At 40.9% G+C, this 24,363-nt stretch overlaps 1 protein-coding gene across 1 annotated transcript in view; it reads left to right on the forward strand.

Moving 5' to 3' along the window:
• The window catches only part of spred1 (sprouty related EVH1 domain containing 1), a 67,148-nt gene that overhangs the window by 26,380 nt on the left and 16,405 nt on the right, over positions 1-24,363 (forward strand). The window contains exons 2-3 of the mRNA XM_055863512.1: positions 10,300-10,492; positions 23,621-23,789. Of these exons, the coding sequence (XP_055719487.1) occupies positions 10,300-10,492; positions 23,621-23,789 (362 nt within the window). The remainder of the gene's footprint in view (positions 1-10,299; positions 10,493-23,620; positions 23,790-24,363) is intronic.

Here is a 24,363-nt window from a genome sequence, read left to right on the forward strand (position 1 = left end):
TGGACCCCACCCCATAAAAGTTGCCCATCCCTGCTGTAAAAGATAAACAGTTGAGTTTGATATCATCGACAAACAGTGTTGTACAACTATTAAAAATGTAAAATAAAGGGATTCAAAATAATATCATTTTTTAACCTTTAACATCGATTATCAAGAAAAGCGTTAAACATAGATATTTTTCATTTTCGCATATGTTGTAGCTTAGAGCCGGTCCCGTGTGGCTCAGTTGGTACATAATTATGACATAACATTGAGGGTTGTGCAATGTAACAGCAATATTTAGACTTAGGGATGCCACCCGTTCGATAAAATACGGGACGGTTCTGTGTTTCACTGAAAGAATAAACTTTTTGTTTTTGAAATGAAAGTTTCCGGATTTGACCATATTAATGACCTAAGGCTCGTATTTCTCTGTTTATTATAATTAAGTCTATGGTTTCATAGAGCAGTCTGACTGAGCGGTGGTAGGCAGCAGCAGGCTCGTAAGCATTCATTCAAACAGCACTTTCCTGCGTTTGCCAGCAGCTCTTCGCAATGCTTGAAGCACAGCGCTGTTTATGACTTCAAGCCTATCTACTCCCGAGATTAGGCTGGCAATACTATAGTGCCTATAACAACATCCAATAGTCAAAGGTAAATGAAATACAAATGGTATAGACAGAAATATTCCTATAATAACTACAACCTAAAACTTCTTAACTGGGAATATTGAAGACTCATGTAAAAAGGAACCACCAGCTTTCATATGTTCTCATGTTCTGAGCAAGGAACTTAAACGTTAGCTTTATTACATGGCACATATTGCACTTTTACTTCTCCAACACTGTGTGTTTTTGCATTATTTAAACCAAATTGAACATGTTTCATTATTTATTTTAGACTAAATAGATTTTATTTATGAATTATATTAAGTTAAAATAAAAGTTAATTCAGTATTGTTGTAATTGTCATTATTACAAAAATATATTTAAAAATCGGCCATTAATCGGTACCGTTTTTTTTTGTGGTCCTCCATTAATCGGCATCGGCGTTGAAAAATCATAATTGGTCATCCTCTAATTACAACCTTATTCTAAAATGGATCAAATACATGTCTCCCATCATAAATCTACACACAATACCCCAAAATGACAAAGCAAAAACAGGTTTTTATAAAAATATGGCACATTTTCAGGTCTCTCCAGAGATGTTCGACCGGGTTCAAATCTGGGCTCTGGCTGAGCTACTCAAGGACATTCAAAGAAGCCACTCCTGCATTGTCTTGGTAGGGTTGTTGTCCTGTTCGAAGGTGAACCGTTGCCCCAGTCTTGAGATCCTGAGTGCTCTGGAGCAGATTTTTATCAAGGATCTCTCTGTACGTTGCTCTGTTCATCTTTCCCTCAAACCTGACTAGTTTCCCAGTCCCTGCCGCTGAAAAACAACCCCACAGCATGATGCTGCCACCAGCATGATTCACAGTAGGGATGGTGCCAGGTTTCCTCCAGACGTGAGGCTTGGCATTTAGGCCAAATGGTCAAGTCTTAGTTTAATCAGACCAGAGAATCTTGTTTCTCATAGTCTGAGAGTCCTTTAGGTGCCTTTTGTCAAACTCCAAACGGGCTGTCATGCCTTTTACTGAGGAGTGACTTCCATCTGGCCATTGGTGGAGTGTTGCTGAGATGGTTGTCCTTCTGGAAGGTTCTCCCATCTCCACAGAGGAACTCTGGAGCTCTGTCAGAGTGACCATCGGGTTCGGCTCCCTGACCAAGGCCCTTTTCTCCTGATTGCTCAGTTTGGCCAGGCGGCCAGCTCTAGGATGCTTCTTGCTGGTTCCAAACTTCTTCCATGTAATAATTATGGAGGCCAATGTGTTCTTGGGGACCTTCAATGCTACAGAAATGTTTTGGTACCCTTCCCCAGATCTGTTCCTCGACACAATCCTGTCTCGGAGCTCTATGGCCTTTCCTTCAACCTCATGACATGGTTTTTGCTCTGACATGCACTGTCAACTGTGGGACCTTTATATAATGTGTGCCTTTCCAAATCATGTCCAATCAATTGAATTTACCACAGATGGACTACACTCAAGTTGTATAAACATCTCAAGGATGATCAATGGAAACAAGATGCACCGGAGCTCAATTTGAGTCTCATAGCAAAAGGTCTGAATACTTATGTAAATTAGGTATTTCTGTTTTATTTTTATAAAAATGTGCAAATATGTCTAAAAACCTGTTTTTGCTTTGTCATTATGGGGTATTGGATGCAGATTAAGGAAACATTTATTTAATCAATTTTAGAATAAGGCTGTAACGTAACAAAATATGGAAAAGGGGAAGTGGTCTGAATACTTTCCGAATGTACTGTATGCCCATTGTTTTTAAATGTTTGAAATGACATCCACCTGTATTTAAGAGTATGCTGTGTGTCAACTGATGGCAGGCACAACACAAACACCTCAGATGGCAAATAGGGTCTAACATACAATGTGAAAAATGGTTTTTTTAGCAAATTGATGGTAAAAGTAAAATTAATTTTATTTTCTTTATTTAAAAACATTTTTTTCAAGGAATTGTTAGTGTTTGTAAGCTTTTAAAATATATCAAAATCAATTGTGTATATTTTCCAGTGATGAAGACATGGATGTCTCATGGTAGAGTGGGGTATGCAAAATGGGCAAACTTTAAGCACCTCAATCTTAGTGCTGGGTGGTGTAATGTATTTTACTATATACCGGTATTGATGCACAGACCGGTTTGGGTTTTTACTTGATGTTCTATAACACTATTTGAATGTTTGGTTTATTAAATGTGATATGCGATGTGTGTCGTATATTTTTAGAGTTATCCCTCTCCGCACTCTCTCTCCATGCTGCTTTCCAGACCTAGCCCCGCTCCCCTGTCACTCAAGAAGTGCATTTGTTCTTGCTTGACTACGAGACACTTGCGTTCAGTCTGCATGGTCAATGCAGCCGATGCAACAATGTTGATAACAATGATGCTGTTTCCACTTTGCTTCTTATTAATATAAATCCACAAGCATTCTATAATTACACTTAATTTGTGTTTCTTGCCTCTACAATCTGCTAGTTTGTTTTAGCCAGTTTTAGCTAAATTGTGTTAGCCGCTAATGCTAATCGGTAGTTAGTTGGTAAGCTAGTTAATAAATATACTGAGTCATAGCAAATGTAGCTAGCTAATACAGCCTAATACCTGTGATGGTGTTGGCCTAAATCAACATGTTTGTGCAACAGTATCTTCAATATTAAATAGGAATATTTTGGCTACATGAAGAAACATTTCATGGAGCCAAAGATTATAGGGTCCCCTAGGAAACACTGACCAACACTGCTTCCGACCCTGTCACAATAACTCCTCCCTGGCATTTTGATTCGTTTTCATGTCAAACAACAAGTGTATTCAAAGTGCCCACTATTATTTATATTCTAACTATTCATGGGTTGCTTGTTTCGTCACAAATTCCACTATTGTGCCTAATCCTTATTGTGGCTAGCTTCGCAACACATAACCCGGTCCGGTTGAGCCTCACTAGCTGGCTGCATAAAACGTTAATTTGGGCAACAGGGTTAAGTAGCTGGCTAGCTATTTATTTTTCATGAACTGTAGTTCAATTTCAATAGGCAACCTAGCTAGTACTTACTCACACTGATTCAATCAAATCATTGCTAAGTATAATGAAAATGACTGCAGTTTCTACTGGTCATTGTTTTCAGGTTGGTTGTATTGGAGTTAGCTAGGTACCAAGCTAAAGCTAGCTTCCCCAGAAGTTGCAGTATAACAAATGATGCTTTAAACACATCGTTCGTGGCCAGTGTTTGCAGACTTTTTTTGTACAGCTTTGACAGTGCTACTGTATCTTTTTTGACACGCATAGACCCAAACGGCGTTCCATAGTATGTATGTCGTGAAGCTAATAGCAGTGACACGATTACTGTGTAACTCCGGTAGGGCAACATCTGAAAAGTAGCGCACTTGGTAGTGTGTACTGTTGCTTGACCAGTCGGCGAAAGCCAACATCACCCATGACAGAACGGTTGTCAAGGGCAATGAATTCCATTATATTGGCTTTAATGGATTTTGCCTTTCAGTCTCTTTCAAATGACTGCTTGACTTGTTGACTGCTCGATCCACACAGCAAACATTGTGGGCTAAGTTAGGAATGCTGTGTAGCGCAAAATTTTACGTTGCATACCTACGTTATATAGGTATGCACGTCAGCTTTGACATCGGTTTTCCACATCGGCGTTAAACTAGACATCGGGCCAATGTTGGAATTTTTAGCTAATATCAGCCGAATCTGATATGTTCACCGATATATCGTGCATCCCTAATTGATGCCCAACTGAGCATTCTACTCAATGCATTGTCAATGAGCGCTGAAGATTTCATCAAAAGTGCGTTACATTGGTTTGGAAATACAACGCCAGTGTGTAAATGATCTCAAATGAGTGCAGGAAATGCAGAAATTGATATTTTTGTTTTTTACTGTTCAATTCAACATGAACCAATCAAAATGGAGAAAGACCCATTGAAATCACTTTGTTTCCACCCTAGGGTCACGCAGTATTCAAAGCAAATTTATTCCAAAACATAAAATACTGTGATACCGTCAAAACATTTTTAAATACAGTGCTATATTTTGTCCATATCGTCTAGCCCTACTCAATCTCCTCAAATGTTTTGGCATTCAGGTCCAAACAGTAACTTTCTGACTACTTCTACCAAGGGCAAATATGTATGGCAAGTTTCGTTCAATCAAAAGGGCTGCGGTCAAAAGTGATTGAAATGAAATGGAACGACACTTTAGTAAGCTGTTGAAGGGCAGAGCGAGTGCATGTGTAGCACCTGATTGTGATACCTCCAGAAATATGGACGTTCTTCGGTTTATGAAACCGTCTGCATTATTCAATGATATTGAGTTACCAGGTTTCTGGCGTAACTCAAAAGGTAATTTGTGAGCAGCAAAAAAACATTGGATAGAAGTAAAGACCCAGAGCTACAAAATGGTATATCATAGACTGCAGTTGAGGAACAATGGGAAAGTAATTCTGCTTTCATAGTTGATAGACTTGTAACCCAACTTTTGAGAAAATGGAACACCTACTGGAGAGCTCTTTGTCTACACCCATTCACCATCATTCACACCCTCTTAAGCCTTAGTCCCACCCATCTCTTTAAGGGTTCACATGTGAGGCCATGTGCTAAACAGAGTGAAAAGTGTAGTAAACAACCAAAGATTAAGACTAAAAGTAGTAGCCTACAAAAAGGAAAAACTCCAGGTAAAAATAAACTATCTAGTACTTGGCCTATATCCTAATCTAACTTTGGTGCTGGTCATGTTGTTGTTCACATTACTGTCTCTTGTATATATAAAAAACACAAATCAAAGTATTTGTCACATGCACAGGATACAGAAAGTGTCAACTGTACAGTTGAATGGTTACTTGCATATGTGCATAGTAGCAATATCAAAAAGTGTCCAGATCAAAATATATTAGATGATGCTTACCCAGACACACAGATCATACATGTAACATTAGCTAGTGAGCCAGCCAGCTAATATTAGCTAGCAAGCTAACAGTACGCTTTAAGTTGGAGTCTTTTGTTTAGACAGCTAGCTAGCTAGCTAAATAATGAACTATAATCCCAATCCATGGAGTACTAGCAATACAAACCGATTTGTATTGCTTTCTGGCGAAATTAGAAATGTATATCTGAAAATGTAGCTAGACTCTTACCTGTATACATGGATGAACGCTTCACGGCAGACTGCAATCCTTTTCATTAAATATCACGTACTTTGTCATTTCCGTTTTGTTTGTACAGCTTTCTTGTACAAATCACTCTGGTTCACACTGACCGTGTGCAATGCCTATGTCATCTGATCTTTCTCTCTCTTTGTCACGGATGCCATGGTTGCTTTTAGTTTGAAGATGTAATCCAGAGACACACTTTTGCAGTTCTCCATGATATCGTTTAAGAAAGCTGCAGTAGAAAGGATTATCTACATGTACAGAGCAGATCATGTTATAAACAGAAGGCGCTACAAGGCAGACCAATCCGAACTCATCTCTCGGCATGTCCAGTCCATTCATTAGCGGGAAGGTTTCTGTTTTACGACAATCGTAATTTTACAATTGTATTTGTAGTTACAGATGGCATACATGTTTTTTATTAAGGCACATGAAAGTTCACATGTTCCAGAAGGCATTTCTGCCCAAAACGCATTTTGATCAACAGCAAAAAAAAGTTCACGTTCAAATGGCTCTTCTGTGAAGTAGTAACCTGCGACGTCAAATCACATTTTATTTGTCACATGCTCCGAATACAACAGGTATCACCTTACAGTGAAATGCTTACTTACTAGCCTTTATGCAGTTTTAAGAAAAATACTAACAAAAAAATAAATAAAAGTAACAAATAATTAAAGAGTAGCAATGAGATAACAATAGCGAGGCTATTTACAGTTGGTACCGGTACAGTCAATGTGTAGGGGCACCGGTTAGTCGAGGTAATATGTAGGTGGAGTTATTAAAGTGACTATGCATAGATACTAGCAGAGTAGCAGCAGCATAAAGGGGGGGGACACACTACTTGTTTCAATATTTTTATAAAATAATTGCCTGCACGTTTGGTTAGATTTTGGCTTGGCTACTTTGAAGCAAGGTAAGACCTGCATCATAATATGTAGTAAAACATTTAGGTTTTAAACAATTTTGTATATGTTTTCAAAATGCATACTGCCTCCAGCTCATTGCAAAGCGGTGTGCGACACGCTGAAGCCTGCCTAGTTGTCTATGCACTTGAATGGCGAATGGGAAGCGTGCTTCAATTACCAGTTTAAAAAAATAAAATAGTACCTCCTTTTAATCGTGGCCATTTTTTTATTTTATTATTATAATTTTTTGTACACGCGCAATTGCCTTTAGAATGGTTTTACTCAATGATTGGGCTTATTAAAGCACATTTTACTCCAGCAGTAACAACCATTGTTGTGAGCTGTATCAGCAGCTCTCGTGCTACATCGACATATTTCAGTCAATGAACAGGCTAAAGTGCCATATATCGCACGCTTTTTGTTCTTCTCCCAGACAATTGGCCGGGGGCAATTTTATTACCAGCTAATGGAAACACTGGTATACAAATATTACTGTATTGTAAAGAAGCAAATCTTGATTCAGATCTCACGTCACGTACACTACCCCTGTAGATAGTGGACGACTCTACCTCTAGATTTGAACCCCCTCCGAGCAGTGGAATGTAAAGAGAATTGTCTCTTCATGCCGAATGCTCACACAGGAAAAATCTTAGCTCACATCTCTCCTGTTTGTGTTTCAAGCCCTAATGTTTGTATGAATTCATCTTCCTAGGAAGGAAGGCTACTTTTGATTAGCATGACCAGGAGTGTGTTACGACATTATGTGCCCAAGGGATGTAATGCAGTAGGCCTTCTCCCGCCTCTCATCCCTCCTTCCACCCCCACCGGGACCAGAATTGACTGTGTGGCTTCAAGGCTGCTTAAACCAACTTTCCTATTTTGTTAGATATTTTATTTTGGAGTTATTAACTTTGGTCATCGATCCTGGAAGGAACTTTGGTCAACTATTACCAGGGCTGGCTAGCATTTGTTTGTAGGTCTACCTAAGTTTGGATGCGAGGAAAAAATATGTTTAAGCTTGATTGCTAAAATAGATTAATTGATAACTAATAACCTTGGCATAAAGGTTTGCCAAGAGTGTGGCTGCAGAGCAAAGGGCACCAGTTTGAGTTGTTGCTGCAGTGGAGAGAGTTTACACTGGTATGAGTGGAGAAAACGGAACTCTGACAGGAACTGTCTTGTGACAGAGACCAATAGCCTATTTGACATCACTAGAATAGGCAATTTCTTTGTAAACGTTTTGTAAATGTTCAGTCATCAAGCGTCATTTGGCATTTCCTCTCTCATTCCTAGCTCAATGACTACTTCAATTGATCACAATTAACAGGAGGGGGTAAATACATGTTCGCAACCAAACCCAGTGGCGCTGGCCTATGGAGGATCAAACCTGCCATAGTTATAGATAAATGCACACACAAATAGATAAATACATGGATGAGTAAATGCACACCAATAGATCAATAATTATTTAAAAAATGTGATCCCACTAATTCATTTTATTAATTGATATTATTTGTTGCTGTATTTCTTCTTCCAATATGATAATAAGAGGGTGTCAAGAAAACAGACTACATGACCAAAAGTGTGTGGGCACCTGCTCGTCGGCCAGCTCATTTCAAAATCATGAGCATTAACATGGAGTTGGTCCACCCTTTTGTTGCTAACAGCCTTCACTCTTCTGGGAAGGCTTTCCACTAGATGTTGGAACATTGCTGCAGGGATTTGCTTTCATTCAGCCACAATCTGAAGTCCTCTGGCAACTTCCTTAAAATGGTTAAGAACTAACGCGTTCACTTTTGTGTCTGTTGTAGCAGCTAGCTGACCCAATTTTATAAAATGAATGCCTCCACACTGAAAAGCAGTTAATCTGGAGAGGCAATGTTTTCAGCAGCGTTAGCCAGCACCGCCAATTCTCTGGCTACCGCTCGTCTGATTGACGCCATACTACATGCCAGAAGAACTGGGCTACTGTAGCTATCTACTGGTTGGTCTCTCAAGTATGTGTAGTTTTACTTTTTGGACCATCAGAGCCAGGCAAAAGCAATCTAGCAACACGCCGTGACAACCAATGGTGTGTTAGATACTACCCACAGACATTTGACACCCCGTCATTATCATACAGAAATGAAAAGTGTAAATAATTAGATAATAGATCAATAATTGAATACATACAGGTATGTAGAGAGAAATACATTTAATTTTGGTCAGTTTTCATATTTCCTTGCTCTATTTATGTGTCCATTTTTTAATTATTTGTTTATTTCTAAGTATGGCAGGTTTGGTCCTCCATACTGGCGTCATCATTCGGTTAATAAACTCACCCCTGTGAGGGTGCACCGTGCCACAGAGAAAGACGTCTCGCGGTCAAACTCCCTCCTTTCTCTCTTCCTCCCAGCCTTTAATATGTTACTAGTAAGATCTGTAAAGTGCTACCCTCAGCACACTTTGACCTTTGTCGTTTCCGGTGGCCCAGTGGAATGTTCTTATCTAATCAGAGAGCCATCAGACTGCAGCCAGAGCAGAGCACAGGGAGAGGGCTGGATACATTTGCTACACTACAGTAGCTGTAACAGTCCCTAGAGTAGCTACCTGCCTGGCCTGCTGTAGGGGAAAGGTGAGGCCACAGCATGAGCCTGGTACTGTAGCCTGGCCACGTGGTCACTCACTCACTGTTTGAGCTGAAAGAGGCGTGACACATCATATGCACTGACTGACCACACACAAAATACTGACTTTCTGCCTCTGTCATATGTAGGGGCCTTTTTAATGTGGTGCTAGTTAGTTATAACCATAGTGCGTTTTAGTTTATGGTAATCTGGGATTGAGTTTTCAGTTGGTATCTTTATAGACTCTCTGTAACAGATTTGCATGTTTTGCTTCTCTCCAATACCTATTGATTGTGGTTGGGTATCCTTGGCTATTATCATTTGTTCAACTCTAACTAGTAGGATAAGTCCTGTCAAAATCATCTGTCAGTGAAGCCAATGGGATACGGAGGTTGAGAGTTTAATATCCTGTTGTTTTTGGGGTGTGTTGGGTTCCCAGGCCCTCTTGCCGTTGTCTTTTATCAATCAAATGTATTTATAAAGCCCTGTCACAAAGTGCTACACAGAAACCCAACATAAAACCCCAAACAGCAAGCAATGCAGATGTAGAAGCACGGTGGCTAGGAAAAACTCCCTAGAAAGGCATGAACCTAGGATGAAACCTAGAGGTGGAACCAGGTTCTGAGGGGTGGCCAGTCCTCTTCTGGCTGCGCCAGGTCAAGATTATAACAGTACATGGCCAAGATGTTCAAATGTTTGTTTTTATGGCCCGTCTGCTCAAATGATTTTGTCTTTCTCTGACACCTCAAGCTCTGTCTTCCTCTCACTGGTTCTCTCTTTCTCTCCCTCTCTTACTTAGTTGTGAGAGTCACATCACGGTCGGTTATAAAGTGTGTGTTCAAGCAGTGGTCATGAAATGTGTTCATTATACCATGGGTTCATGGTTATGTCTAACCATGTTCTGTCTGTGTGCAATGGCACCCCTATATTCAGAGGCAACATGGTTGTGTTGTTCAATTTCTCTCTATATGTGGAGGTAGTTGATGCCATGGTCTTGTTGCAGTCCCACCCTAACTATGTCTCTCTCTCTCTGCAGTGACAGTTATGCGCGTGTGAGAGCAGTGGTCATGACTCGGGATGACTCCAGCGGTGGGTGGCTGCCTCTGGGAGGCGGGGGCCTCAGCTGCGTTACCGTCTACAAAGTCAGCCAGACAGCGGGCAGCAACAGCAGCACCACAGACCCCACAGCAGACTTCCTCATCAAGGGGGAGCGGCTGAAAGACAAATCGGTAAAGGTCCAACTGGCTTTCTAAACACACACACCGAGCACAATTCTCCCCATTTTAAGATATATGACATGTAGCCTACGATTCTTATAGAACTATACCAACCTTCCACTCAGGGGGTTACACACTCTTTATACACACCTCACACTCCTCACCTTGCAACTCTCGCTCACTCTGAGGACCTCACCCACACCTAACACTTGCCGCTCACAATGGAGTGCAAGTATGTTCGCTATGTACTATGCACCGAGCCTGTGACGCAACAACCACTGAGGGGGTCGTGGGATGAGATCAACACACACACACACCCACACACACACCCACACACACACCCACACACACCCACACACACCCACACACACACACACACACACACACACACACACACACACACACACACACACACAGAGAGAGAGGAAGTGGTCGTCTGTCTTTCTTCCACTGCAAGGCAGGTATCTGTAAATAGGAGCAGGGCTGACTGAGTGTGTGATACATGCTGACATGATCAGAGAGAAGAGAAGGACAGACTGCTCAGGAGAAGAGAATGAGGGATGTAGGAAGTTAAACGATAAACTATATCCGAGGGAAAAACAAGGAAATGAACGGATGTATAGTCATGCTCTGAGCACTGCTTCAATTCATATATATATATATTCCTATGCTCTTGTCCTAACACTCTGATACCCTTCCTTTCTCTTTTTTCATGTTAAACAAATATATTTCCCTTGACAAGAATTAAGAGATGACTGAATTCATTCAGTGTTGCGCATACGTGGCTCCTCCCTGCCATGTCACTTCAAGTGTAACTGTCTATTCTGAGCCTGGGCCACTGTGCAACATGGAGAGTGATTCGGGTGATGTCACCCATCCCAGTGGCTTGTTAAAGCGGGAGGTCCGAACCGCCGTTTTACTAGAGACAATCCTTCCGCCTCAGACTGCCACTCATAGTTCCCACATCGTGTGTGTTTAAGCGGTGGGACAGGGCGTGTTCTCGGAGTGTTGTACAGGCAGACCTACAGCACGTCTTCAGTTCAGATGTTTGGGTGGCTCATGTAGTAAAACATGGCTTCCCCGGCTACCACAACAACCACCCCACCATATGTAGGCTGTTTGGGGCATGCCACCCAGTGCCAGGGTGTCAGCTGGCATTACCCACTGTGCCACCAGCAGATTGAGGACACCAGAGAGAGAGAGGCACAGAGAAACGCATCGAGGGAAGGAAGAGGGTGAAACATGGGAAGAGTTGGAGACGGAGCCAGAGAACTAGAGAAAGAAGGGAGCAGTGAAAGAGATGGAGAGGAGGGAAAAAAGAGAGAAGGATGAGAGCGCGAAATGGCCAGTCAAATTGCAAGAGGTAGTGGGACAAAACATTGGACGGAAAGAGAGAGGGAGTGGGAAAGAGGGAGAAGAGGTGGTGACTGCAATGTTGGAGGGGGATCTGACTATCAGTGCAGTGATGCGGCACAGAGTGTACTGATGAGTCAGCTGGCTCCTGATATAGCCACCAATGGGCCTCCTCTCTCTGTTCTCTCTCTGTTCTCTCTCTGTGGACTCTCTCTCTTTGTGTGTGTGTGTGTGTGTGTGTTAAAGAACACAGCTTTAATTGGCTGCTGAATTACCAGGTCTCAGATTATAACAGCTCTCTCTTTTGAACTCTTTACATTCTGAGCCATATACGGGTTGAAAATGGCAGATTTGGCTACTAATAAGTGCCTAAATTGGAAGAGAGTGGCTGTAAAGTAACATGATATGCATGGCGTCAGAGCTCTGGCTGTGCGCTTCCCAGCGCTGTATGGGTTCTGAACCTGAGGACCATGTGCGACAAGAAGCTGTCACCTTCCCTCCCTGTAATTGGGCAACTTTTGCCATTTTTTTTGTTTAAGTTCGGGGAATACTGTAAATAAGAGGACCATGTGTTTTGAAAGATGAGACGCTGTGGATTATAATAAATACAGTTTTGATGTCATACGAGCAAGCCAAACACCCGTGAGTCCAAATGGGCTCTTCACATTTCCAAATCATAAAACCCATGTCATATACAGTGTCAACGTTTATGATCACTATGTTTGTACAGTTACATGATGACATGTTGTCAAACCCTGGGTTGTTCTGAACAGAGTGAGCCTATGTTTGTTGTGAAGAAAATTTGGCGCGGCACACGCACCTGAATAGACTCATGACCCCTTTCTATATACGCACCAACATTACGGTCTGTTTCTCTGAGCTGCCTTGTGCAAGCCTAGCACTGTCAGATCCTATTTTAGAACTTTGCTAGTCATGTCAAAAAGCTTTGAAATCATGCCCGTCTGACCCAGATTGAGATTTTTACTTGACCATTTTTGGATTGCGTAAACTACAAAAGTAATTTGGTGATGCAGGGATGTGTTTTTAAATGAAACAATTACAAGTGTGCTTGCTCTGCTTCCTCAGCGGCACAGCTAGGAGCGCTCAAAGAAGTACCTTATAGTTGAAGATTTCGTGTGAGTCATAAGTGCAGTGAAATTGCTTAGGAACTGTGCACATTTTGGAGAGGTGCGTGCCACTTGGAGACCCCAGTTAGCCCTCTCACTCAAACCTTTGTAAATGTTATGTTGCACCTACCCCCACATTTTCATTGAATAGTCTTATCATGTTATCCAGAGTATTTTCAGATTTTGTTATCAACAAGTAATGTTTTGATTCAAGTGAACTGTTGCTTACTCACCTTTTGGTGTAATAATTTTCCCATTATCTCCAAATTGTTCCCTTTCAATTGCTACAATGGTTATGCATATGCTTGTCATATTTCTTCTGTAAGAAATATTTCAATTCGCACGAATGTAAAGGGTTTTAAGCTGTTTGACTCCTAATACAGCATTTCTTTCTCCACTGCTAGATTTAACTTCTTTGGGCTGCAAGCCCGAAGCCGGGCACAATATGACAGCAGCCACTTCAAGTGCAGGGCGCGAAATTCCAAATATATTTTTTTGAAATATTTAACTTTCACACATTAACAAGTCCAATACAGCAAATTAAAGGTACACATCTTGTGAATCCAGCCAACATGTCTGAATTTTAAAATGTTTTACAGCAAAAACAGCACGTATATTTATGTTAGCTCACCACCAAATACAAAAAAGGACAGACATTTTTCACAGCACAGGTAGCATGCACAAAGCCAACCTAACTAACCAAGAACCAACCAAACTAACCAACAAACAACTTCATCAGATGACAGTCTTATAACATGTTATTCAATAAAAATATGTTTTGTTCGAAAAATGTGCATATTTCAGGTATAAATCATAGTTTACATTGCAGCTACAATCAGAAATTGCACCGAAAGCAGCCAGAATAATTACAGACACCAACGTCAAATACCTAAATACTCATCATAAAACATTTCTGAAAAATACAGTGTACAGCAAATGAAAGACAAGCATCTTGTGAATCCAGCCAATATTTCCGATTTCTTAAGTGTTTTACAGCGAAAACACAATATAGCGTTATATTAGCTTACCACAATAGCCAGAAACACAAGCCATTCCCCAGTAGCAAAAGTTAGCGATCGTAACAAACCAGCAAAAGATATATAGTTTTTGACTAACCTTGATAAGCTTCATCAGATGACAGTCCTATAACATCAGGTTATACATATACTTATGTTTTGTTCGAAAATGTGCATATTTAGAGCTGAAATCAGTGGTTATACATTGTGCTAACGTAGCATCTTTTTCCCACAACGTCCGGATATTTTTCTGACACTTTTTCTGACACACATTCTGACCAAATAACTATTCATAAACATAACTAAAAAATGCATGTTGTATAGGAAATAGATAGATAGATACACTAGTTCTTAATGCAATCGCCGTCTTAGAATTCTAAAAATAACTTCATTACGATATGCAGTTTACGTTATGGCGAGAGCATGCCCAAAACCTGGCCGCAAACTACTAGTTCACATGTACGACAGATATATGAAATAGCATCATAAAATGGGTCCTACTTTTGCTGATCTTCCATCAGAATGTTGTACAAGGGGTCCTTTGTCCAGAACAATCGTTGTTTGGTTTTAGAACGGCCTTTTTCCCTCTCGATTTAGCAAGCACACTTGCCAAGTGGCGCGAATCTCTCCATCGTCAACGAACTCAGAGAACGGAACACGGCAAAACTCCCGAAAAAAAATCAATAATCTGATTAAACTATATTGAAAAAAACATACTTTACGATGATATTGTCACATGTATCAAATAAAATCAAAGCCGGAGATATTAGTCGTCCATAACGACAGCTTATCAGAAGGCAAATCCAGGTCCCTTCACGCGCTCTCCAGAAAACAGGAAACTGGTGACACGTCATACAAAGAGCATTTATTCGAGCCCAGATCAAGTTACACACTCAATTTCTTCTCTCACTGCCTGTCGACATCTAGTGGAAGACGTATGACGTGCATCTAAACGAATAAATATCAAGGACTTTAATAGGCAGGCCCTAGAAGAAAGCATCGATTTCAGATTTTCCACTTCCTGTCAGGAAGTTTGCTGCAAAAGGAATTCTGTTTTACTCACAGATATAATTCAAACGGTTTTAGAAACTAGAGAGTGTTTTCTATCCAATAGTAATAATAATATGCATATTGTACGAGCAAGAATTGAGTACGAGGCCGTTTGAAATGGGCACCTTTTATCCGGCTACTCAATACTGCCCCTGCAGCCCAAACAGGTTAACCTAACTTCCTATGTCTGTCTATTATTTGTGTAGCCTGCCTAATAGGCTACTTTTGTATTGAAGTGTTTTAAGAAAGATAAAAAGTCAACCTTCCTTAACCAACGTAGTTCTTAAAGCTAGAATACTTAGTTAATACTTAGACTTAGAATTAATATTATTGGGTGTATAGTTATTATTCTCCAAGAATCAATGGGTATGCATATACACCCCTGCCCCCATATATACACTACCGTTCAAAAGTTTGGGGTCACTTAGAAATGTCCTTGTTTTTGAAAGAAAAGCACATTTTTTTGGTCCATTTAAAATAACATTAAATTGATCAGAAATACAGTGTAGACATTGTTAATGTTGTAAATGACTATTGTAGCTGGAAACGGCAGATTTTTTTTTAATTAAAAAAAACTTTTTTTATGGAATATCTACATAGGCCCATTATCAGCAACCATCACTCACTGCTTTATTATTGTTTCAATTAAGGACTCTAGCTTTAACTGATAAATTAATAAAAATAATAGATCATACGAGCTAAGAGGACTCAGCCCCAGGTACTCTGTGCATCGGAAGTTGTTTTTGGAATACGTTTTTAGATGGCATTGCTGCTTGGTAGATTACCAAAGGGATAACTAAATGGGGGGATGTTGTATCTATCCATCTCTGAGTGGTGTGTGTCTGCTGTTTGGTGTCTGTTAGTCCTCTGCTCTCACACAGAGAAACAGTCCTGTCCTTTGATTAACATCCCAGAGTGGAATCAGTCCCCCTCCTCCTGCCACAAAAGCCAGAGTGCAACTCTAAACTCCCCAAATCTGTTTAGACTATCTTAATTCCATTAATCCTCTCTCTCCTTACCTATCTCTCACTGTCTTTCCTAATTCCGCTCTCTCTCGCTTCCTTTCTCCAAAACATTTTCTCTCTCTCGCTTCACCTCTCTTCCTCTCGCTCCACCTCCCCTGTGTAGAATGCGTTGTCGTCCTTCCTCCTAGTGGAGATACTTCCTCCTCCTCCCGGGCCCACCGCTCACCTTACCCACTCCGGCTCCGCTCAGTCTCGCCTCCCACAATCAGCCCCAGAGGCAGACACCCCTCGCCCCCCTCCTCTCTCTCCCTCCCTCTATCCCTCAGCAGGCTCTGTGAACACAAGGGCTTAACCCTTACCCCGGTCTTTCTTACTCCTCTCTTTCTCTGGGAGAGAGACACACACACCTTGTCTGTTACACACCTGCTAGGCCTGTTGTGAATGTGTTCATGCACTAATGTCATACTCCCTCACTCACAAACTCACCAAATATGTTTCCTAGCCTACTCCTGTGACCACAGTCACACACCAGGTATATCACATATCCACACGCCCTCAGATACAGCTGCCACGTATGCACTCTTATCAAACATAGACACAAAGGTGCACACGTAGACAGTGATTTATGTAGCGACTCTCATGGTGCAATTAGGGCTTGACCTTCTTTGAATGTTGTTTTGTTTTAGGGGTTTCTTTGTATTGTTCTTGCATTGGTAAGAACATTTCATTTTACTTATTTGTTTTATTGATTCATCTCATTTACTAAATAGCATCAACACAGATTACCATGTTATAGACAGCCTCCAAATAAGTGATTCAAACATGCACATCAAACAGAATGCACAAGTTACCAAGTATCGTCCCTCCCTGATCCAACCCCAGGTGCACGCGCCCCGTCTCACTCACTCGGCCCTCTTCGTTGTGCACGCTCACACACAACCTCAGACTAATGGCCACCTCTCATTTCATTTAATCTGCCTAGGGTAGTGGTCACCAACCTTTTCTCTGTCAAGATCACTTTCCCAGCAAGCCGAGATCTACCGCTCAGATGAAACATTAACCTAATAAAAACAGTTCTGTAGGAATGAGGTTTGTGCAGTAGGCCTAATACATTATCACAGGATATTGGCTGTATGCCTGGCCTGACAATATTGTTCTTCTCAGACCATATTATATATAAAAACTCAAGCTTTGATAACAAAATAGATCAGTTGGTGTAGCACTTGTGAGGCACTGTGGAGCATAAATGTAAATAATTAGCGTTCTTATTTTACTGTACTGATGGTACCTGCATCTGATGCCACATGGTGCTTTCAAGACAACTGGGAACTTGGGGGGGACTAGGTCAAATCATGAAGTCAGTGATCTTCAGGTCGGAATGTTAGAGCTCTAGAAGATGACTGAGTTTCCTATGTGGAATTCCAAGTTGGATGATTGTTCAAAACAATTTTTTGCATTCTGATCTCGTTTTTTTACGAGTTCCCAGTTGTCTTGAATGCAGGCTAGTCTGAAGTCAGAGATTTCAGAGTTTCCAGTTGTTTTGAACACTGCATTAGTCTCAACGCAGGGAGGGAGAGAGCAACAGAGGTCTGTCACGGTCCCTGCCCTCTACTTCCTTTCCTCCGGTGAGACTGACCAGAGAGAAGGAACACCGTCTTCCACCTGATGGAGAAACTCAAGTCGCACCGCATCTGCCTCATGCACAAATTCATGTTGTTCCTATGACCAGAGAAAGTTAAATATTCTTTGATATTAAAATAGACACGACGAGCTGCTAATAATAATAACACAGGGCTATCTACACTTGGCTACTCGTTTTATGTTTTGTAATAGTGTTGAATTAAAACTTAAAGTAACTTGTAAAAACAGCAGCTCTTTTCTGTATTCTTTGTCAGTTTCCCTGTGATCATGGTTTTAAAATTAATTAAATCTTACATAGGCTAGTATCAAACTTTGCTGTCGAAGCTCTGTATGCATGGAGGTTTGAGCTATCCGATTTGGCCAGCGCAGTAGGCACACTCATTTTAGCCACAGATATCCCAGTCCACTGGGTAGGCGGAGTTTGTATATTCAGACAAATTAAATGGTTCAAAATGGGAACACTTTTCTTACCCGGTGCGCAGGACTTCTGAATCAAAGGCACCTACCACCAACAGAGCAAGCCTTTATCGTTGGCATTTCTACAGAAATGTTTGGTGATCGACTAGGAATGCCTTCAAGATCGACCAGTCGATTGGCGACAACTGGCCCAGGGGAAGGGCTGGAGGCCGTCCAGCACGCTTGATTAATAATGGGCTTTTGGAAGCACCCAACTTTCTGCCACACACTTGCAGTGCCTTCGGAAAGTTTTCATACCCCTTGACTTATTCCACATTATGTTGTGTTACAGACTGAATTCTGAATGGATTAAAACAAACATATTATCTTACCCGATAATGACAGTGAAAACATTTTTTGAAATGTTGTATTGAAATATTAAATACAGAAATATCTCATTTACACAAGTATTCACACCCCTGAGTCAACACATGCTAGAATCACCTTTGGCAGTGATTCCAGCTGAGTTTTTCTAGGTAAGTCTCGAAGATCTTTGCACACCTGGATTGTACAATATTTGCACATTAGTCTTTTTAAAATTCTTCAAGCTCTGTCAAGTTGGTTGTTGATCATAGCTAGACAGTCATTTTCAAGTCTTGCCATAGATTTTCCAGACGATTTAAGTCAAAACTTTAACTAGGCAACTCAGGAACATTCAATGTTGTCTTGGTACGCAACTCCAGTATATATTTGGCCTTGTGTTTTAGGTTATTGTCAGTGTTGTGTTCGAGACCACCTAAAGCAGGACCGATTCAAGATCAAGACTGGAGCAAATCGAGTCCGAGTCAAGACTAAGACCGGAGGGGGGGCGAGACCAAGTCGAGACCGGGAGGGGGTCAGAGAAAGAGTCAAGACCGGGACCAGACAAATGCGAGTTCAATTCAAGACCAGGATTGTAATTTTGTCAAATCACCACCATAGTAAGAGTTAGAAATGTTCATATTTCAGAACGACAAAAAATGCAGAGAAAATAGAGCCACTCTACAAATTATTACTAACCCAAACACACAATGGGCCTTCTACACCTTCAGATAAGGGCTAAGAATTTATAAAAAATAATAATTATAATATTATAGCAATGATAAATATATTATTTTCAATGATGTTCTGAATTAATCTCTTCAGTTTTTATTGGAAAGGAAATGGTTAACACTGAAAAGGAGAAAAAAAGATCAGATTTAAAGATTTTTCTTTGCTGGTCTCTGGGGAGATCAATCTAGCTAGCAAAATCAGCCATTGGCTAGGCCATCAGAAATTAGATTAAGGCATCTGCCATTCAACTGTATCAGGGCAACATTTTGGAGTGACAGTTGAATCAACCAATCACATTTTGACTTAATGGATGGGAACATTTTTACAAAACCTTATGGAAACTTCTGCCTTCTTGAAGGCCAACATAGTCACAGCTCCAAATACAAGCAGTAGTCTTCCCACGGTCTAGCCAATCAGAGCTACAGTAGACCTTTTGTACAACAAGCCATTTGCCTCATGGGCATGCCATCATTCACTTTGAACTGGACTGTGTGTTTACAGGCAGTTGCAACAGCGCGACTTTAGATCACTTGAAACAATTCGCCAAAAGCCACAAAATACATCTGAATGGATTTCTGCAAATATGTAAACACCACCAGAGTCCTCTTACATTTGGGAACTTTACAGTCCTATTGATCAAACAAGCATGAAAAGGTAGGCTCTCCCTCAGTTATGCAAATAAACAACAACAACTAATGCTAGCCAGAGCAAGCTAAAATCTAACAAAGGAACATTATATAAACCCTCAAAACTTTTTCAGCTAGTTGGCCGTCAAAATTGCACTGATAAACGATGGGGAATTGTAGCCGCCTCATTCTTCTGCAGCATGCCTGCTTGTCCCAACCAAGCGAACTGGCTAAAGTTGGCTAGCTTGCTAGCTAGCTACTTCCAGACACAAATGAGAGAACACCTCACTGACAATTTTACTCGGCGTAACAGAGCTGGTTAGGCTGTTTACATGTTATCTGGAGCGTTCTTGACTAACTATATATATTTTTTTGTCTACGTTTACTGACGCTGGTCATATTCAGCAAGTGTTGCGCCTTTGTAAATGCATCAATTGTTTTCCGCTCTGGCACACTCAGACGAGAGTGCTCTGAAATCGGAGTAGATGGCCAGAGTGAATTTGCGAACGCAAGAGATATGCTAACTGGATAACAGTTGTTCAAGTTCTTGCCAGCTAATCAAATGACACCTGCATCTCTAGCTGTGTATAGGCACCGAAAACTTGAGGGGGAAAAGTCGGTCACTCAACCACTCCTCCAATGGCATCCTCCTAGCAGCTATCTAACTTGTGATCACTGCCCTTGCTAGTTTGATTGCATTGACATTCCCAGACTTAGTTATATTCTTCAGTTTTTGTCCAGAATATTGAGTCACTAAAAACAGTGCATCGCATCCCGAATGGAGGCAGCAAACAATGCCAGCTGTGATTTACAACCTGATAGCAATATTTTTGGGACGATCATGAATTGAACCAGATCCATCTATTCTGCCAACAATGCCGTAATGTCATGGAACTTTGAGTCAAATAGAACCCATTTTTAAAACCTCTTATAAAGTTGGTGTTGTAGTGTAAACTGGGAATTTTATATTTTTTTACTGATATTATGATTGTCTGTTTGTTTCATATCTGCAAAGTAGTCCAAACTCTGTCAGTTCCACTTTAAACTTTACATCAATGGTTACTGTGTGTGCTAAACATGAAATGTTTTTTGCATTGGGAAGTAAGTTGTAAATTTAGATTAGGAAATGCTTAATGGTTGTGTTTTTGTATTCTTATGATTGGGACCTACTGGCTTATTATGTCTGTGTTTATGGACTGCTTATCCTTTAACATCATGCTGTGTGTGACTGCTGTCTTTCCATCGGCCCTATGCAGTGGTGCCTGGAGAAGTGGTAATACTCACATTTTTCCAAAAGGTTTCCCTAACCGCCCGCCCAGGAAAGGCACCCTGTGTGAAAAATCCTATGTTTCCTATATTTAAAAAAATTTGTTTTCCTATAGATGTTTCAGATTTTTACTCTCAAAAAAAGACAAACATTTGAAGTCCACAACAATGCTTAAACAACATAAATCTGATTGGGAGGGCCTGCCCCCCCAATGAGTGGGCCCCTGTCCATGTCTATGCATCTGATGCAAACAGCACATGATGACAATTGCACATCACAAATAGCCTACTAACCAACACTTCTGACAATTTTTTTTCAGTATCTAGTTTGCATACCCATTATTGCCTTAGTTAGCATTTACTGGTAGATAAGTTGAAACGTCTTTCTTACCCTACCGGGTACCGATGTCATTCTTCTGTGAACCGCGCCATGCCAAAACCAGTTGAACTGCACACTTTTGCTGCAAGCAGATGATATTCCACTGAATCTAGGCCATTTGTGCGGCACTCGTGAATATATTTCACATGCTTTGGGATTGTGTAGGCTACTTTGTAAGATTTCTCTATTGTACTACATCATTAATAAGTTGTATGCCTCCACTACACTACTTTGATACGCATCAGTAGGAATTAAGAAGTGAAAATACACAATACCCACTGAAAAAAGGTGAGTTTAGGGCCTATACCTTAGTATATAGCCTCCACTACATCACTGGCCCTTTGTGTTTTACAAAAAGTGAATTCTCCTACATGAACCTGTCACACACTGAAGGTCATAGGTACGCCACTGTACTAACCTGTCACACACTGAAGGCCTATAGGTTCACCACTGTGCAAACATGTTTACAATAGATATAAAGGCTGTTAAGAATACATTATTAATGTTTAAAGAAAGGAGTGTATATATTTGGCCTCGTAAAGTGATTTTATGTGCTTTCTGAATGGAAGCTGATCATTTGTTTTTTACTCCTCTGGTCTCTGGAAGAAATGACGAGTCCTCACTGTCCGACACAGAGACGACCGAGACATGTCTCAAGTACTACAACACTGGTTATTGTCCTGCTGGAAGGTGAATTTGTCTCCCAGTGTCTGTTGGAAAGCAGACTGAACCATGTTTTCTCTACGATTTTGCCTCTGCTTAGCTCTATTCCGAGGATTATTTAAATATTTTTTTTTACTCCCTAGGCTTCCGGATGACAAGTATACGCATACCATGCTGCAGCCACCACCATGCTTGAAAATATGAGGAGTGGTACTCAGTGATGTATTGTGCTGGATTTGCCCCACAAAAAACATTTTGTATTTCTTTGACACATTTTTGTACTTTAGTGACTTATTGTAAACAGGATGTATGTTTTATTCTGTGCAGGCTTCTTTTCAATCTGTCATTTATTGTGGAATAACTACAATGTTGTTGATCCATCCTCAGTTTCCTCCTATCACAGCCATTCAACTCTTAACTGTTTTAAAGTAACAATTTGCCTCATGGTGAAATCCCTGAGCGGTTTCCTTCCTCTCTGGCAACTGAGTTAGGAAGGATGCCTACATCTTTGTAGTGACTGGGTGTATTGATACACCATCCGAAGTGTAATTAGTAACTTCACCATGCTCAAAGGGATATTCAATGCCTGCTTTTTTATTTTTTACCCATCTACCAATAGGCACCGCCCTTTGCGAGGCATTGGAAAACCACCCTGATCTTTGCGTTTGAAATTCAATGCTCGACCGAGGGACCTTAGAATGATCTGTATGTGTGGGGTACAGAGATGAGGTAGTCATAAGAAAAATGTTAAACAAAAATGTCAAGATTTGTGAATACTTTCTGAAGGCACTGTAGTATCTGTGGCTGCCTCCAAAACGTACTGCTCTCTACTGCTTTATCATCATCTGTAATTAAACCCCACTATGTTATGTGTTTTACACATTTATGAGGAGTGGGGAAAATAGCTAAAATGATTGTGTTGGACTTGTTTATATTTTTGCGATGTTTTATATCCAGTGTCGGGACAGGGTTGGGGCTTTTCTTTCTCCACTCGTTTAGTTTTTTTGGTGTTGTATTTGAACGAGACAATTAAACATCTTAGGGTGAGGAGTAAGATGGAGGTTAGATGTCTGTTCCTCAAAGGCTCGGACAGGGATAAATAACGAAGTTTCCACTTAGTGATTTTACACTCCTCTCAAGATGGATTTCTACTTAGAGGTACTGCAAGATTCTGGCAATTCAGAAATGTTTCTCCTAACCTAGAGTCAGGCGAACTTGTGGATACTGTTTTCTTTGCCTATGTGTGCAGTGTGAGGGTAGAGGTCGTTTTGCGAGCCAATGCTAATTAGCGTTAGCGCAATGACGAAGTCTACAGGTACCTGTACAGTAGCATAAAACCTTAGAATCCCGCAGTATCCCTTTAACCATGAATGGCTTTGCTTATTGGGTGAATACATTATTTTGGGGTTTTCTTCTGCTTCTGGAGAGAGCTAGACTAGATTGTGATCTGTGTGTTTCTGTATCATATTATTTTGCATTAAAGTAGTGGGACCAACATTTTACTATCTGGGAACTTCAAGTAACTAACAGAGATTTTCGTCTCTCGCTCTGTGTCTGTGTGGTCAGGTTGTTCTGGAGTGTATTCTAAAGAAGGACCTGGTCTACAACAAGGTCAACCCCATATTCCACCATTGGAGGATCAACGACAAGAAGTTTGGCCTGACCTTCCAGAGTCCTGCCGATGCCAGGGCCTTTGATAGAGGGATCCGCAGGGCCATCGAGGACATCAACCAAGGTGGGTTAGGAAGAACCCCTGAGCTTTTGTTCACCTCCGTTCAGTACAGTCTCACCTCACGGAACTTGTGTTTTTGTAGACTCCTTTCCTCTGACATTATGCGTGTGTCTGTTTGTATGAATTAGTGTGTGCGCGAGTCTGTGTGCGCAAGCGTACATTTCTGCGTGTGATTGTATGTTGGTTTATATCTGTGTTAATGGTTGGCCTGTTCTCCAGGTGGTTGATGCATAGCATTGATTAGCTGTGACAACTTCACCTGCTCCCTGCTCACTCACCCATGATTGGCCCTCATATCTTATCTTTGCCAGCTGTTGAGAAGATAAGGGCACCACTTCCTGTACAGACTGGCAGCCTAGACAGTTGAGTTAGAGGATAGGGGCTCAAAATAGGGGCAGTCTGTGTCTGGTGAAATTTGGAGTTTAGGCTTTAAGATAGGTGGAGTTTGGAATAGGCTAGGTGGAGTTTGGAATAGCGGAGTCCCCACTTCCAGAAGTTAGGTTGAAAATAATGTATCCCTAAAATACAGTAACATCCACTTTCTACCGACTCCGCTGAGAGTGGGTCTTGCATTGTT

This window comes from Salvelinus fontinalis, chromosome 15, assembly GCF_029448725.1.
Source record: "Salvelinus fontinalis isolate EN_2023a chromosome 15, ASM2944872v1, whole genome shotgun sequence".
Lineage (NCBI taxonomy): Eukaryota > Metazoa > Chordata > Actinopteri > Salmoniformes > Salmonidae > Salvelinus > Salvelinus fontinalis.